Source organism: Dendropsophus ebraccatus, chromosome 3, assembly GCF_027789765.1.
Source record: "Dendropsophus ebraccatus isolate aDenEbr1 chromosome 3, aDenEbr1.pat, whole genome shotgun sequence".
In the NCBI taxonomy this organism is placed as follows: domain Eukaryota; kingdom Metazoa; phylum Chordata; class Amphibia; order Anura; family Hylidae; genus Dendropsophus; species Dendropsophus ebraccatus.
In genome coordinates this window covers 8,292,784-8,309,417 of record NC_091456.1, presented here as the reverse complement: position 1 = coordinate 8,309,417, position 16,634 = coordinate 8,292,784, and the positions used below count along the sequence as shown (strand labels likewise).

At 42.9% G+C, this 16,634-nt stretch overlaps 1 protein-coding gene across 3 annotated transcripts in view; it reads right to left on the bottom strand.

The window, feature by feature from the left end:
* CUX2 (cut like homeobox 2) overlaps nt 1–16,634 on the bottom strand; it is a 283,672-nt gene that overhangs the window by 49,045 nt on the left and 217,993 nt on the right. For 2 of the 3 annotated variants that reach the window (XM_069960776.1, XM_069960777.1), the window contains exons 5-6: nt 11,336–11,476; nt 6,350–6,464 (exon numbers count right to left, since the gene is read on the bottom strand). In XM_069960776.1, the coding sequence (XP_069816877.1) occupies nt 6,350–6,464; nt 11,336–11,476 (256 nt within the window). Of the gene's footprint in view, nt 1–6,345; nt 6,646–11,335; nt 11,477–16,634 lie in introns of those variants that run through there. The other variant, XM_069960778.1, reaches the window with a different exon arrangement.

The window sequence follows — 16,634 nt, the reverse complement described above, 5'->3', positions numbered from 1 at the left end:
CTTTGTGTTTTCCATAGTGTGTCTGTTACAGGTCTCGTTTTTAGATATTGTGTAAATATCCAGCTGGGTGTTCCCCATTGGGAGAATGTTCCCACACTCTCAGCTTTGATTGGATAGTCTCAGACAGTGTAAGGACACGCCCCCAGCTGCTAACACCCAGTTGACAATTTATTCTACATTTCTAATAGGGAACGGCACATCACAGAGCTATAAGAATTGTTATTCCATACTAATAAATAATAAAACAAACAGGACAAGAGAGGCCATGGGTCCTATGTATATAACACCAAAGGGGAAGCAGACTAATGTTCTGCTGGAATTTATCCACTAACGGTTTCACACTATGGTCCCCAGATATTGCTTTTTAAAGGGGTTGTTTTGCAATTGCTATCTATCTATCTATCTATCTATCTATCTATCTATCTATCTATCGTTGCTAGTATATAGAAAACAATAAGGAGCCTATACTTACCTCTCTGCTCTCCCCCAATGTCCTGTTGCGGTGTTGCCAGTGTCCCCCAGTAGCACCTCCACCTCTGAGACAAACTCATCTTGGGAGTGACAGCCCACTCCCATCTCAGTCAGTGATTGGGTGAGCGGGATGTCACCCCAGAGATGGAGCACCGGTGGCACTGCAACAGGACACCAGGGGAGTCCTGAGTGGTAAGTATAGACTCTTTATTGTTTTCTATATACCAGCAGTATATTATAATTGCTGAGCACCGGACAACCCCTTTAACTATATAATGCCTCTTTTCCAATCTTTAGCATTCACCTCTGGCTCCTAGGTAAATGAGAATGCTGCCTCAAGCTGATGAATCCCTCATGTACAGCAATGCTGCTGTCTACAAATGTCTGTCTGTTCTGCTGTCTAATCCTGAACGTACACAACTACCGGCTGCAATGAGCTGTACAGCAGGACAATTATTCTAATGGTTAAACTTCATTAGTTTTATGTCAACATTCAGCAAGGACTAGGAGTACTGTGTGTGTATAATAAGCCATAACAATAAACCCTAATAGCATGTAGGTGTCCTTGTGCTGATAAAATAGCTATGACACATGAAAACATGGACACCCCAAGACCTCAGCATGTGTCCTGGAAGATCTGGCACAGAGATCCTTTAAAGGGGGACTCCAGTGAAAAAAAAAATCTTTCAAATCAAGTGGTCCAGAGATTTGTAATTTACTTCGATTAAAAAATCTCCAGTACTTCCAGTACTTATCAGCTGCTGTATGCCCTGCTGGAAGTGGTGTATTCTTTCCAGTCTGACACAATGCTCTCTGCTGCCACCTCTGTCCATGTCAGGAACTGTCCAGAGCAGGAGAGGTTTTCTATGGGGATTTGCTGCTGCTCTGGGCAGTTCCTGACATGGACAGAGGTGGCAGCAGAGAGCACTGTGTCAGACTGGAAAGAATACACCACTTCCTGCAGGACATACAGCAGCTGAAAGTACTAAAAGACTTGAGATTTTTACATCGAAGTAAATTTCAAATCTATATAAAACTTTCTAACATAAATTAATTTGAAAGAAAAAAAAGAAAAAAACTTTTCACAGGAGTACCCCTTTAATTGAAACTCTACTGACAGGTTTCTTAGAAACTACAGAACAGTTTATGAGAGATCTATTACTACAGTATAAGACACAAAGACCAATCTGCTCCATTAGTTCCAATGGGTCCTCATCAGGTAATGGCCCTTGAGGCCGGTTCTGCACTTTGCTGAGTTCACAGAGAATTAGCAGGAGACGCCCCGTGCACCCATAAAGCCGTCCGGCTCTCCCCACCTCACACCATAAATTACTAGGAAATGACTTTATCAGAGGAGGCAATTCTCATGTAGGTAGACTAGTGGCCAATATATGCCGGCATAGTCCTCTGACTAATAAACAGACGAGACCATTTACCAATTACCAACGCTATAAAACAATGCAAAGAAAAAAAAGACTGGTTAACTGTTATTGTCTATGGAGGACTCTGTGATGCTCAACGGCCATCTTTATAGATATGATTTGTATCCAGCAATAACCATGGAAATGCTGCTCAGTGGGTATAGAGAGGTACTCCGACTGTACGGAGAGCCAAATCAGGAGACTAATACACAGGACCAGGGTTACAGTGTCCAAGGTGACTATATATATATATATATATATATATATATATACAGTGTGCTCCCTACTATTAATAATTGAAATATTAGAGGGAATATAAAAAGAATAATGAATGCATCTCAGATCAGGGATTTCAACAGTTAATGGTGACACATGAGAAGGAACTACCTGCAAAAGTGAGACGGTATCCCCCGCAGAGCCCTGACATCCATATGTGATTTTTATACAGATATTACTTATCAGTGGAAGCTTTGCACAGACATGTATTATAATACTCTTCTCTCAATATATAACAGGGATTGGTGATACCCAATGTCTTCTGGTATATGGCTAGATTCACACCATGTAACAATGACGGCCGTCTTTCATAACAACAGGTGTCATTTCAAAAGTAAGGGACATTATTTGTGCAATTACGGGTGTTATTTTAAAACGGCTGTCATTCTTACATAGTGTGAACCTCGCCTTTACTAGTACAAATGGAAAAGGAGAAGTCCGGGGTCCAACGTTTTTTTTGGAAAGAGTCGAGCAGTAGATGGTTGATCATAGTAACATGCACCTTCTTCTCTGGAGGCAGCAGAGAGCACTGTGTCAGACTGGAAAGAATACACCGCCTCATGCAGGACATACAGCAGCTGATAAATACTGGAAGACTTTTTAACACAAGTAAATTACAAATCTATATAACTTACTTTTAAAAAAAAAGAAATAAAAAATATCCGGAAAACCTCTTTAAGGAATATTCCACCAAGAGGATGTATACATATGTCCCACTACAGGTGTTGCTATTGGCTACACCCTTCGTAAAAGCCTGTACTTATTGTGACTCAGTGGTGATGAAGGTAGTGATAAAGTTTCGCCACTAGATGTCGCTGTGATAGGTGTGTGTACTTAGTTGCTGCACGGCTGAAGTGTGGAAAGGGTTATTGTTTATTTGTGGGCACATGGATCTGTGAACCTATGGGAATGTCTTCTTCTATCCTATCATCTCTCACTTTACTTCTTCACCCACTCACAGCACACCTTAGATATGCTGGGGATAGGAAGTCGCATGGATAGAGGAAGTGTATGAGTCTTTGGTGTTGGACGTTGTAGGAGAAGGACGCAAGCTAGAAAGCTCCCTACAGTGGTCCTCTTGGGCCCTGGCCCTCTTCCAGGTCCCCCTACCCTAAAGGGTCAGTCTTAGTCAGGTTCCTGTATGAGTAGGAAGCAAGACAAGACAAGACGCAGATAACAGTTTCTCCTCCGTTTACTCTACACAACACTAAGCAGTGTTAAAACTGTTACAGGAGAGGACAAGTCAGAGATAACCTCAACCCACGCCGTGGACTGGGAGAGACAGTTTAGGACAGTATCCACAAAGCCAAAAGAAGCTAGGAACTGATCTGGATAGAGCAAAGTTGCTAAAAGCCCAGGAACTCTATCTTGCAGCGTGGTTGTCAGCAGGAAATCCTCAGCATTCCGTTCATCCCAGGTAACAAGGTTTGGGGCCTTGTGTCACCCACTATGACGGGTCCCCCAACACTGGTTGGGCATTAGGTGGTGCAAAGACCCAAAGGTCAAAACACAGGCACAAGTATTCTCTTCTTCTTCTAAGTATTCTTCTACCTCATCCTCCAACATCCCGGCAGAGCACAGTACTACTTGGGTTGGGACTCTCGCGACATCCTACTCTCTGCTCTTCTGATTCTTTGTATCTCTCAGCACTCAAATCAGTCACCACGATTGTACTCTCCGCTGTATTCCTATCACAGATCTGGTTGCTGTATTATCAAGTGTTTTATTAAGAGATCTATCAAGTGTATTACTGTACCCTGTCAAGGGAAAGTTGTATTAACTGCTGCACACAAGTACTTTCAAAGTAAAAGTGAGATTATTTATGGTATAGAGACTCTGTGATTCTTCACCCCAAACCAACACTGTATACCACATCCTTGGGACCTTTCCCCTTTCTGTGAGTGGCATTACCGATAGTTCGGTACACCACTCCGGTACACCACTCCGGCCCATCGTAATATCAACCCAAGGACACTGTCCACAGGCGAACAAGGTACAACCGGCCCTTTAAACTAAAAGCAGGTGTACCACCATACCTGTGTGCCCAACTGGTACTGGCATCACGACATAACATCACTGGGCACGGCTGTATCTCGCCCAACCACCATAGAACTGGCGTCACACTCTACCATCTGGCAAGTGACCGGCCGTTCCTCCTCACCAGGGGTCAGCACACAAGGTAAACCACCACGGCACTTCCGATGAAATCAAACAAACAGGTTTATTCCTTCTACTGGTGCACTGGTGATTTCATCGGGAGTGCCGCAGTGGTTTACCTTGTCTACATAGCTGTGCACAAGTGGTTCCACAGTGCACACTGCTGGCACCCCCACAAGAACTTATCCGCACAAGTGCTGTTCCCACTCTACACACCATATACTGTATATACATATATATATTATTACTACAGTATCTCACAAGCAAAAAAGTAAAAAAAAATTGCCACTATCCTCCAATCTCAGCCATATACTGTAGGTCTTGGGCGACGTATGTGCAGTCAATTCAGTAAATGATACAACAAGCAGCCTGAATAAGTCCAAATTTAGCAACAATTTAGTTCTGTAGAGCAGAACACAGTAAATCTTTGAAAAAGTGAATTCTTGAGATATGCAAAAGCCAGTGAGAGAGTAATACGGCGGCACTCACCATCAAAAGAGCCCAGAGGCCCCCCCCACTTTTGATGGTGAGTGCTGAATTTTTACTCTCTCACTTATAACTACAGTATAACTGTTACCATTACAATGCACAGCTCTTTTTATTCATTGATTTCATTTTGCAGCACTTTATTACATTCACATGACAATCCTCCTTTCCGGTTTCACTATGTCTCACACTAGAAACTCTTCTGTCTCCCATCACTTTGAGCCTCGGCTGCTCCGGGGTCCTGCTGGGCTCTAGAAACCTTCTGTATAATTTAGTCTGGTTTCCACAGCCAGGATGGTGGTCTAGTCCTTATCATAAGGAAGACCCTCATATGCAGTCACCGATACAAGAAACATTTAGCTAAATATGCAGTCACATGACATTATTATTTAGGCCAATTAAAGTAAAACTGAATTTTAATTTTTTTAACTTTTCACAACTTTTAATGGAGGTTTTGAGCTATAACAATCCTATACAGCTATAATAATCCTATAATAATCTTATACAGCTATAATAACTCTATACAGCTATAATAACTCTATACAGCTATAATAAAAATATACATCTATAATAACCCTGTAATGCTATAATAACCGTATATAGCTACAATAATCCTATAATAACCCTATACAGCTATAATAACCCTATACAGCTATAATAATCCTATAATAACCCCGTACAGCTATAATAACTCTATACAGCTATAATAACTCTATACAGCTATAATAACCCTATACAGCTATAATAAAAATATACATCTATAATAACCCTGTAATGCTATAATAACCGTATATAGCTACAATAATCCTATAATAACCCTATACAGCTATAATAACCCTATACAGCTATAATAATCCTATAATAACCCCGTACAGCTATAATAATCCTAAACAGCTATAATAAGCCTATACAGCTATAATAAGCCTATACAGCTATAATAACCCTATACAGCTATAATAAGCCTATACAGCTATAATAACCCTATACAGCTATAATAAGCCTAAACGGCTATATTAACCCTATAATAACCCTATACAGCTATAATAATCCCGTACAGGTATAATAACCCTGTAATGCTATAATAACCCTTTACAGCTATAATAACCCTATACAGCTATAATACTCCTGTACAGTTATAATACACCTATCATATCACTACGATACATATGACGTCTACAGATACCACTCTGGACAGTTATGGGAAGTGGAAGCAATGGCTATACTTGGACCCTGGCAGTGATCCCATAGTCATACCCATCCTCCTCTTATCATAGACGACACCTGTCCTCTAGTCGTTGTCATGCGGTGGCCCTCTAATACTGATGTGCACCTATAACTTCCAGCATCCTCATAACCTGCAGGGAATTCTAGGAGTTGTAGCTTTACAATAGCCGGAGAGCCACAAGTTGCAGACAGCTGCTGCATGCCATGCACACCGATGCACAGACCCCGTCCCTGGGCACAGAGCGATTCCGTGCCAGCGTTACGGATAACCCTTTGCTGAAAATAGACATGGAAGCTGCGGGTTACTCACGTACTTTTCGCTCTCTGCTTCATTCTTCTGCTGATAGGTGTCCACAGAGAAGAGTTTCCCGTGCCAGGCTTCGTCCCTCTGCAGTGGGATACCAGCTGGCGCCGTGCCCTCTTTCCTCTCTGTGGGGGTAAAAATTCAGAGAAGCATCATGACTACAGTGCACAGAGATGCCCCCCTGGCAGGGAGAGGGTTAATGCAGAGAGCAGTGGAGCTGCACAGCTGGATGTGACAGTGGGAGTCTTGGCTGAAGCCTGGGAGAGCTGCTGCTGCTGCTTCCTGCCTGTGCTGTGCAGGGAGGGAGCTCTGCTGCCCCCAGTGGCCAGAATGCGGCAGCACCACTGGCTCTAGGGCCCCATGAACAGGAGGACAATGCCCTTTCACCCTTAGCCGGCATTTATTCACTATGCAATAAAGTGTGATCTGCTGACCCTTCCCTCATAGGGGGCCTGGTTTTTAATTAAAGTGAATAGTACAGACGGGGAGTGAATCACAAAGTAACGATAATACAATCACAGAGGCCGAACGTAAGCGAAAAGGATCAAAAATATTCACAGGATAAAGAGCGAGAGTTATAAAAGTCCTCGTAACTTTATTCCATCTATACCAGCGATCATATCAGGTCAATAATAATAATAATAATAATATTTATTTGTATAGCGCCAACAGATTCCCCATGACTGTGAATGACACAAGCTGCTGAGTCTTTTAAAGGGGTACTCCAATGAAATTTTTTTTTCTTTCAGTTCAAATAAATACACTGGTTCCATTTGTTTGGGGGACATTGTCAGGCTCAGTGGAGGTCCTAGCAGTCAGAGATCCACCAATCAGCTAGTTACTTTCAATACTCCCTTAAAGGGTTTGTAATTGATTCCTATTTAAAAATCTCAAGTCTTCCAGTACTTATCAGTTGCTGTTTGTCCTGCAGGAAGTGGTGTATTCTTTCCAGTCTGACACAGTGCTCTCTACTGCCACCTCTGTCCATGTCAGGAACTGTCCAGAGCAGCAGCAAATCCCCATAGAAAACCTCTCCTGCTCTGGACAGTTCCTGACATGGACAGAGGTGGCAGCAGAGAGCACTGTGTCAGACTGGAGAGAATAGAACACTTCCTGCAGGACATACTGCAGCTGGTAAGTACTGGAAGACTGGAGATTTTTAAAATAGAAGTAAATTACAAATCTATATAACTATATATATATATATATATATATATATATAACTATATATATAAGTTAAAGTTAAACAAACTATTAAAATAACAACAATAAAACAATGTGATTTGCATGTGTAAAATGGATACAAACAGTGGAGAGAAGAGTATTGGAGAGTGCCAGTACTATAGGGCCCATACACCTGACACCTGGATCCTCCAGAGCTTCTCTTATCACCTGAGATGGAGCTATTACCCCCGAGTGCATTCACCCCGTCATATTAATAAAACGATTGTTCCATAACCGCAGACACTATATATATATATATATATATATATATATATATACTGCTGCGGTAATATAGATAAGTGGGAAGTATAAGAGCAATCAGTGAAGCTGATAATGAGGATTTCCAAATGAAGTAAGAAAAGAGAATATAATGATCTCCAAAGGGTGATAGTTTATTTAAAGGAGTTGTCTAGCGAAAATATTTTTCTTTCAAATCAACTGATATCAGAAAGTTATATAGATTTGTAATTAACTTCTATTAAAAAAAATCTCCAGTCTTCCCATACTTATCAGCTGCTGTATGTCTTGCAGGAAATGTTGTTTTATTTTCAGTCTGACACAGTGCTCTCTGCTGACACCTCTGGCCGGTCTCAGTTTTCCATGAATCCCCATAGAAAACCTCTCCTGCTTTAGACAGTTCCTGTCTCGGCCACAGATGTCAGCAGAGAGCACTGTGTCAGACTGGAGAGAATACACCACTTTCTGCAGGACATACAGCAGCTAATAAGTATGGGAAGACTGGAGATATTTTTATAGAAGTAAATTACTAATCTTTAAAACTTTCTGCCACCAGTTGATTTGAAAGAAAAAGATTTTCGCTGTACAACCCCTTTAAGGTCATTTTAAGCTTTTCTATGTTGCCGACATCAAACATATTAAAGTTGCAGAAAATCTGAAAATTCTTTCCAGTCTGAAACAGCGCTCTCTGCTGCCACCTCTGTCCATGTCAGGAACTGTCCAGAGCAGCAGCAAATCCCCATAGAAAACCTCTCCTGCTCTGCACAGTTCCTGACATGGACAGAGATGGCAGCAGAGAGCACTGTGTCAGACTGGAAATAATACACCACTTCCTGCAGGACATACAGCAGCTGATAAGTACTGGAAGACTGAAGATTTTTAATAGAAGTAAATTACAAATCTCTGGCACTTTCTGACATCAGTTGATTTGAAAGATTTTTTCTTATTTTTGGTGAACTCCCCCTTTGTGTGTTGAGTTGCAGTACTGCCCGGCTCTCTCATATAGATACATTGATGTTCTCATTTGTTAATTATTTCAGCGATGACTCCTATTAATGGAGCATTATCAACTTTTGTATCTTTGCTTCTATGTTTTGTCAGAATAATCAATTTGCTTCGCTGTCAACACATATTTAAAGCGTCAATGGCAGCACTTCCCACAGTAAATCCATCATCTACAGTACAAATCAGTAAGTCAGTGCAGTTTTACCATCTTACTGCAACTACAATCTCACTACTGTAACCTGAGATAATGTAACAGCCTGATAACAGAGAGACATGTACGGGGTCCCGTCCTCTTAGGCGGTCCAGTGCCGGTATATCAGGCGTTATACAAAGCAATGAAATAAAAAGCACAACGGGCCATACAGACGATTAGCAGTACTGTACTGTATACACATCATACTGACACACTGGCTGCACCATTTACTTAACCTCATCAGGGCCGGCTCCAGGTTTTTGCGGACCCTCGGGTGCGTCACTTATCCATCCTCTATGTAACCATCATTCACACACTATGCTCGATCCCTTCACACACCATTAACATACACAAACACACATTACAGACACTGACTGACTGATACTAACTGACCAGCTGACACTGACTGACTTATACAGACTGACTGACACTGACTGACTTATACACACTGACTGACACAGATACTGACTGACAGACTGACTGACATGCTCAGACACACTTACGACTCTTTTCCCTCTTCCTCTCTGTCAGGCTGCTCGCCACATTGTAGGGTTGAGGACCTTTGGGTCATATGATCAGGTCCTTCAACCTTTTCTCTCTCAGTGCAGGTCCTGCTCCTGTGTCACTACAGTGAATGGGCTAAACATTAGAACATCGGTCCCTACTCCCTCTCTGGGCCCCTAGAGGCAGTGTTGGCCCCGGTACTTGCCCCAGTAAGCCCTGTGCTGTGAAAGTGAAAGTCCTCAGATGGGGTTAAAGTAATCCAGCATCAGAAACAACACAGCTTATATCTTTCAAAAGCAGCGCCACCCTGCCCTCAGGTTGTGTGTGGTATTACACCTGACCTCCATTCACATTAAGGGAACTGAATTGCAAAACCCACACCCAGTGCACGAACAACGACCCCACGAACAACGAACGTTGTTGCCCCAAAAATTGCATTGATTTCAATGCAGAACGGACATAAATAATTGACATGTCAACGGCCGTACCAAACAATGGCTGTTTTTCAACACACTGAGTGACTAACGGCCATTGTTTTAATTGCAAACAACGGAGGTTCTTTTCATAAAAAATACATTGTTTGAACATAACCCCAAACTGAGAACAAGGGCGGTGCTGTTTCTGAAAGAAAGTGGCCATGTTTTTCTAACCCTGGATAAGCCCCTTTAGGGATGAATCTAAAACCACTATAATGTATTTGTTTAGTTGATTGTGTTCCTGCTATCTAAGAAGTATAAAAATAATTATAATAATAATATTCGAGGTGACAGATTTAAAGAAATGATTGTGTGGTGTCCCACCACTGATGTTTTTCTCTCTCCTGTGCACCTGTCAAAAAGCCTTTTCTCTCAGGTTAAGTGATGGATGAAGTGTATTAAGTTTCCCCACTAGGTGTCAGTGTTTCTATCCTTACATCCTTATATTCACAGGTGAAGGTAGTAATGGGTTAATGTTTTAATGTTAATGTGTTCCATGCTGACGAATAGGAGGTGCTCTTTTTTCTAACCTATTATCTTTCTCCTTTCTCATGCGTACACTCATCCCCACCACTCACAGGCAGGCATACAGAGGCCCTTGTAGGAAGAGTTTCACTGTGGAGGAAGTATAGGTAGTTCTTACCAGGTTCTTAGAGAGGAAGGATGCAAGAGACAACAGTCCCTGCAGAAGTTACGTTAGGGCCTGGCTTATGCCAGGACCCCTGTCAGGGACAGCTGAGCAGTCTACTCTAGTCACCAACGTGTACAGATGCAGTTAAAGACCAGCACTTCTTCTATAACTACCACTATATCTATTATGCAGTGCTAAGCCTACCAAGTAACACCCTAAGTAGTAACCAAGTAACACCCTGACCCATGCCAGGAACACGTCTACAAAGAGCAGGGCAGTAACCTGACAAGACAGGAACTAGCCTTGATAGGACAAAACAGCCAGTACAGAAGGCCTACGTATCCTATCGCGCAGTGCGGGTAACTGGGAAATCTTAGACCCCTAGCTACACCCAGATAACCATGTCTGGTGCTTTACGATACCAGGGGGCAGAATGTGGTCAGACACAGTCTAAACACAAGTACAAGTAACACTTCACTATTGAAGAGATATCTACTAAAGGTTCCAGCAGAGTCCATAGCTACACTGGGTTAGAGCTCCTCTGGTAAACTCCTCTCCTCTACTTTCTACTCTACAAGCACCGCTTCAATTACCTCTCTTACTTCTCTCAAGCACCTCCTCCAAGCACAAAGGTCAAACACTCCAGTGTGTAAAGATGACTGTCTGTAAAACGTGTACTGTTATACTGAATGTTAATATATTTGACATATACACACGTACAATTACCTTTAGCGGTGGAGAAGAAGTCAGAGTACTTCTTCCAGTGTCTGCAGATTTCCTTCACAGCTTTGTTTTCGGGCTCTATGCACTGAAGTTGCAGTAGTCGGTCTTCTAAACCACGGGCAGCCTCTAGTAATGGTGCGGGGTCTATGGGAATGTGAAGAGTACTAGATAAGTATAAGCAGACTAGGACCGGAGCATGTAATAACAATATATACAATACGAGTACTGGCTTTATGGTTTGTGTATGTATGTATATATGTATGTGTACTATAATATATATTCATTTACCTTCATGTATTTTACCACCGTTCGCAGGGATACTTTCCATGACAGGGCTTGTCCATTACATATCATGAGAAATAGTACTAGGCAATTAGAAATGTTTTTGTACTGCCACCCTGTGAATAATACAATATTACATACTTACCTCCCTCATTCCTCACTCCCCACACTGTCAGCTCCTCTGGTCTCCTCTGATATGCTACTTCCCGCTTACCCAATCACAGAGCTGAGTGTGTGTGTGTGTGTGTGTGTGTGTGTGTGTGTGTATGTGTGTGTGTGTGGGGGGGGGGGGGGGGGGGGGTGCAGGATGTCATTGGACGTTATCAGAACTGGAGACCACCCAGGACCAAAGCTAAATGAGGAGTAGGGGGAGGAGGGATGCAGGAGGTAAGTATGGTCCCTTTTATTGTTTTGAAGCACAGACAGTGCACAAACTTTTTTTTTTGCTGAGGAGGAAGTTAATAGGGACATATCAGCAAGTTAGAGTCATCTGACATGCTGATAGTTCCCCTTTAAGCAAAACATGTACAAAATACATGTATAAGATGACCTAAAAGATAAAAGTCTGCATAACGTCACCTTCGCCTAACAAATATTTTTATTACTCCTTTGCATATAAAATATTAAACATATTTGCAGGAAGTGACATCACCATGTTATTCGGGAAGTGACATCAACATTTTTTATCCAGGAAGTGAAGCCTTGATGCAGTAGTAAGTGCAGGAAAAAAAGCACTTTATAAGCATTTCCCATAATAAGTGTATATTGGGGATTTGTATAACTTTTGGGGGGCAATACAATACTTTAAAAAAATTTTCACCAGACTTCTCCTTTAAATAATTTCAGTACTTATCAGCTGCTGTATGTCTGGCAGGAAGTGGTAAATGCTCTCCAGTTTGGAGAGCAGGAGAGGTTTTCTATGGGGATTTGCTGCTGCTCTGGACAGTTCCTGACATGGACAGAGGTGGCAGCAGAGAGCGCTGTGTCAGACTGGAAAGTTCTGCCATGTGCCCCCCCCCCCCCCCTCTCTTATTACACTCCAGTAAGGCCTGCATAGGAGCTATACATATATAACATTTACAAAATGTGTGTATATTCCTCGCTTTTAGATGCTTCGGTGCACAGCATTCCCTAAATCACACAAGTTTCAATTTGTACGTAATGTTTTTCTTGATTAAATTTTCTCCGAAACTTCCTAGGAAACCTCTGCTTTCCTTCCAGCATCAATCACAGCTGCCCGGAGGTCGGAGTTACTCTCAGGAAATATCACATTCAACCACTTGGATTTAAAGCATAAAGTCTGATAAAAGATCACACTGCATCATAAATATCCTTCAACATCAGGAAATTCATTTAGTTAAAAGTTTGATCAGTTTTTTAACGAGACCCGGATCCATCAGATCCAGCTAATAATCCGGTGATCTGTCCTGATGGAAGGAATCTGCTGGCAATACAACACTTATAATGGAGGGGAGGAAGAGCCAGAGAAAACCAATGCCCCTGACCCGCTCACTTGGCAGCTCCAGGTCTTTGCTGCTTTCCAGCATCTCTGATGTCTTGTTCCTGTAGGACATGGTCTCAGCCAATCCCTGGCTGGGGGCGCTGAGGGCGGTCACTGCTGAAGCCAGTGATTGGCTATGCAGGCATTTCCTCCAGCAATAGCATGTTAGAGGGGACGGGTAGCAGTGGGGAGCAGAAGAGGCAGCTGTGGGGGACTAGGACAGGAAGTCCCCTTATTATAAAGCAAAAATTGCCCTGCTCCCTCCCACTATTTCTCCTACCAATCTGCATTCCCATCCACAACATCCCATTGGCTCACCATGTCATGGTTAAGAACAGCTTAATGCGGAACTCCAATGATTCTATAAATTTTTTTGACACCTTATCTACTTGTCTTCTCTGCTATTAGCCCCAGATTCAAACTTTTATAAATGATCCCAGTTTTACATCATGGCACCTGGATGGGAAACTACATCTCCCAGCATGCATTGCACCGCAGAGCCGACTCCCGCCACTGTCTTGTATCTGCCCACCAGAGAGAGATAGATGAAACAACAGTGTCTCCTTTCCCCTATACTACTCCGGAGAGGCTGTTGTTTTCCCACCTTAGGTCAGGTGATCACTGTGGGATGTCAGTGGTGGGCGGGGTTACAAATGAGGTGTTACAGTTTGCCTGGCAATAGAAGAGACAGAGATCATGTGACCTCTGTCTCAGAAGGGAGGGGGAGGACAGTGGATTGGAGACAAGAGTGGGGCAGGCAGTGAGGATTTTCAGCAGCTTCAGGGTGTGAGTCAGACAAAAGGACCAATTCATGTAAGAGAAAGCTATTACACACAAGCTTAGATTATGGGAGGGGACTGAACAGGGTGAAATCTCTCCTAACCGGAGTTCCCCTTTAAACTATAAAAACATTTCTTACTATTGGGAAAAAAAGGAACTCTCTTCTCTCTATGTAATAAAAAATATATATTTGACCACATATTAGATGATAGAGTCTTTGATGTGAGCGCTATTATTTTAAGCCAGAGTGTACTTTGTTTTCCCGAAGTGAAATCAGCTATTTGTGGAGAAACTCTGACCCGGCGCTATACATCATGCACAGCTCCATCCAGCTCAGTGATTACTTCTGCTCCGCGCTAACAAGGTTACTCTTTAAAGGACAAGAGAAATAAGGCACAACAAAGCCGACAATATGACTCATTCAAGTGGTCTGATGGCACCTCCAGGGCCGGCCGACCCGCTCGTCATCAGAAGAAATGATTTATCGCTCTTCTCACTTCAAACAACTCTACTGGAAAGATCTGCAGAAATCACAACATGAGCAAATAAATGGTGATCAGATGGTAGGAAGACCATAAACATCACCTCCTGCTGGGATGAGACAAGAACAAACACCCCTTCCCAAAAAGCCAGATACTAATGGAACTCACTGTAGAGGGTATCAAGGTGCTGTAACCAGGGGTAGATAACAGAAAGTATATACAAATATAGGTTGTAAAGAGGACTAAAACACAACATACACAAAGAGTAGACACCCTACAGCTAAAAAAGTAAAGTATATACTTACCTTACCATGTTTCCTGGTGTCCTCGGCCTATCCTGTGACAGGCCGCTCAGTCAATCATTGGCCAAGACAGGACCGCGCCCAGTGATTGGCTGAGCCAGTCAGTGCAGAGATCGGAACAGAAGGCAGAGCTGCAGCTGCTGACACTGGGGAAGGCTGAGGACACCAGGGAATGTGGTAAGGTAAGTAAATACTTTATTATTTTACACTAAAGGCAAGGGCTGCACGGACATCGCTATAGATGTCTGTGCAGCCCTTGCTGTCTGATAATTGCTCAGTAAATGAGCGCTGATCTAGCAGATTGGCGCTTGTTCACACTTTATGATCAGGTCATGTAAAAGGACCCTTAGGATAAGGGACTCCTGAAGAAGGGTCCAGGGAGCTGGAGAAGGCTGGAGGAGCGATTCCAGGGCGGCGCTGCAATTTCAAAGAGCTGCCCCCCGCTCCTGCCTCTCTCTCTGCCTCCACTGTGGGGAACACCTGTTTACAGCGCGGATTCCCCTTATTATGAGGGGAATCCCCGCTCCTTTAACCTTGATGTTCCCGAACACCTCAATAACTGTCAGCTGGACAATTCTTCCCTGATTTTGTTCAGATACCAAATGAGGTATTTACTGTATAACAGTGCAGGTAAAATAGATGTCATTCAAAATATCCATCTTTCAGTATAAGTATATTACTATATAAGTCTATGCAATCAGGTCAGAGGATCTGTCCTTCTTGGTTTTACAGGAGTAAAAAAATCAGTACAGACTAAAACCAAAAAAAAAAAGAAAAAAGTTGTTTGATGTAAATACTGGAAATTCATGAAAATGCCATAAACTTCCAAGACAGACTCATCTTTCCAGTAAGAGAAGGCTCAGCCAATCACTGACTGAAGCGGGACAATGCCAAGGCCGGTGATTGGCTGAGCAGGCTGTCACTGTCGAGATCAGTCCATCTTGAAAGTAGCGGCCAGTGCGTTCAGTGGAGGACCCAGAGATGTCACAGGAGGACCCCTGAGGGAGTATGGATTGTTTATTATTACCCCTTTAAGGAGAAGCTTTTATGCTCACTTATTACGTCTATTGTGCCATAAACAAAATATGACGGCTCTGTCCCAGCACCCGCAACAGCGGAACGTATACACTCATCTCCTGTCAGTGTGAATATAACCTTATTGGGCACTGAATATGAAAAGGTAAGAACTAGTAATGTAATTAATAAGAATATAAGTCCAGCCGCACAAAGTCATTACAGATATCCATACATGTAGCATACAAGCAAAGGTTTTATATTCCTTATAATTCCTCATTCATTGATATGCTGCGTCGCCCTGTCCATGGTACTGACAGCGTGATACACGAGCCAAGGTGAACAATCCAATTCTATAAACATGAAGAATTACAGAATGTTCTATCTGAGGAGGCACAATGAGGGACAGGCACACTAACGTCAATAGTTTGTCACCTAGGTGAGAATATACTGTACAGCAGGGGTACTCAACAACTCTCAGTGAAGGTCCACTTACCGGGGGCTATTGTCAGGTGAAGGTCCGAGCTAAACATCATTAGTAAACGTGTTGCGCTACCCCAGTAGTATATAGCCCCCTTGTTGCTCCCCCAGTAGTATATAGACCCCTGTGCCCGCCTTCAGTAGTATATAGACCCCTGTGCGCTCCCCTAGTAGTATATAGTTCCCCTGTGTGCTACCCCAGTAGTATATAGTTCCCCTGTGTGCTCCCCCATTAGTATATAGACCCCCCGCTTAGTGCTCCCAAGTAGTATATAGACCTCCTGTGTGCTCCCCCTCCGATATAGCCCCCCTGTGCGCTTCCCCAGTAGTATATGTAGCCAATGTATCTAAATAACGAAGAAGGGCTGGCTATTAACTAAGCCGGATAGTGGTGTATTCTCTCCAGTCTGACACAGTGCTCTCTGCTGCCACCTCTGTCCATGTCAAGAATTGTCCAGAGC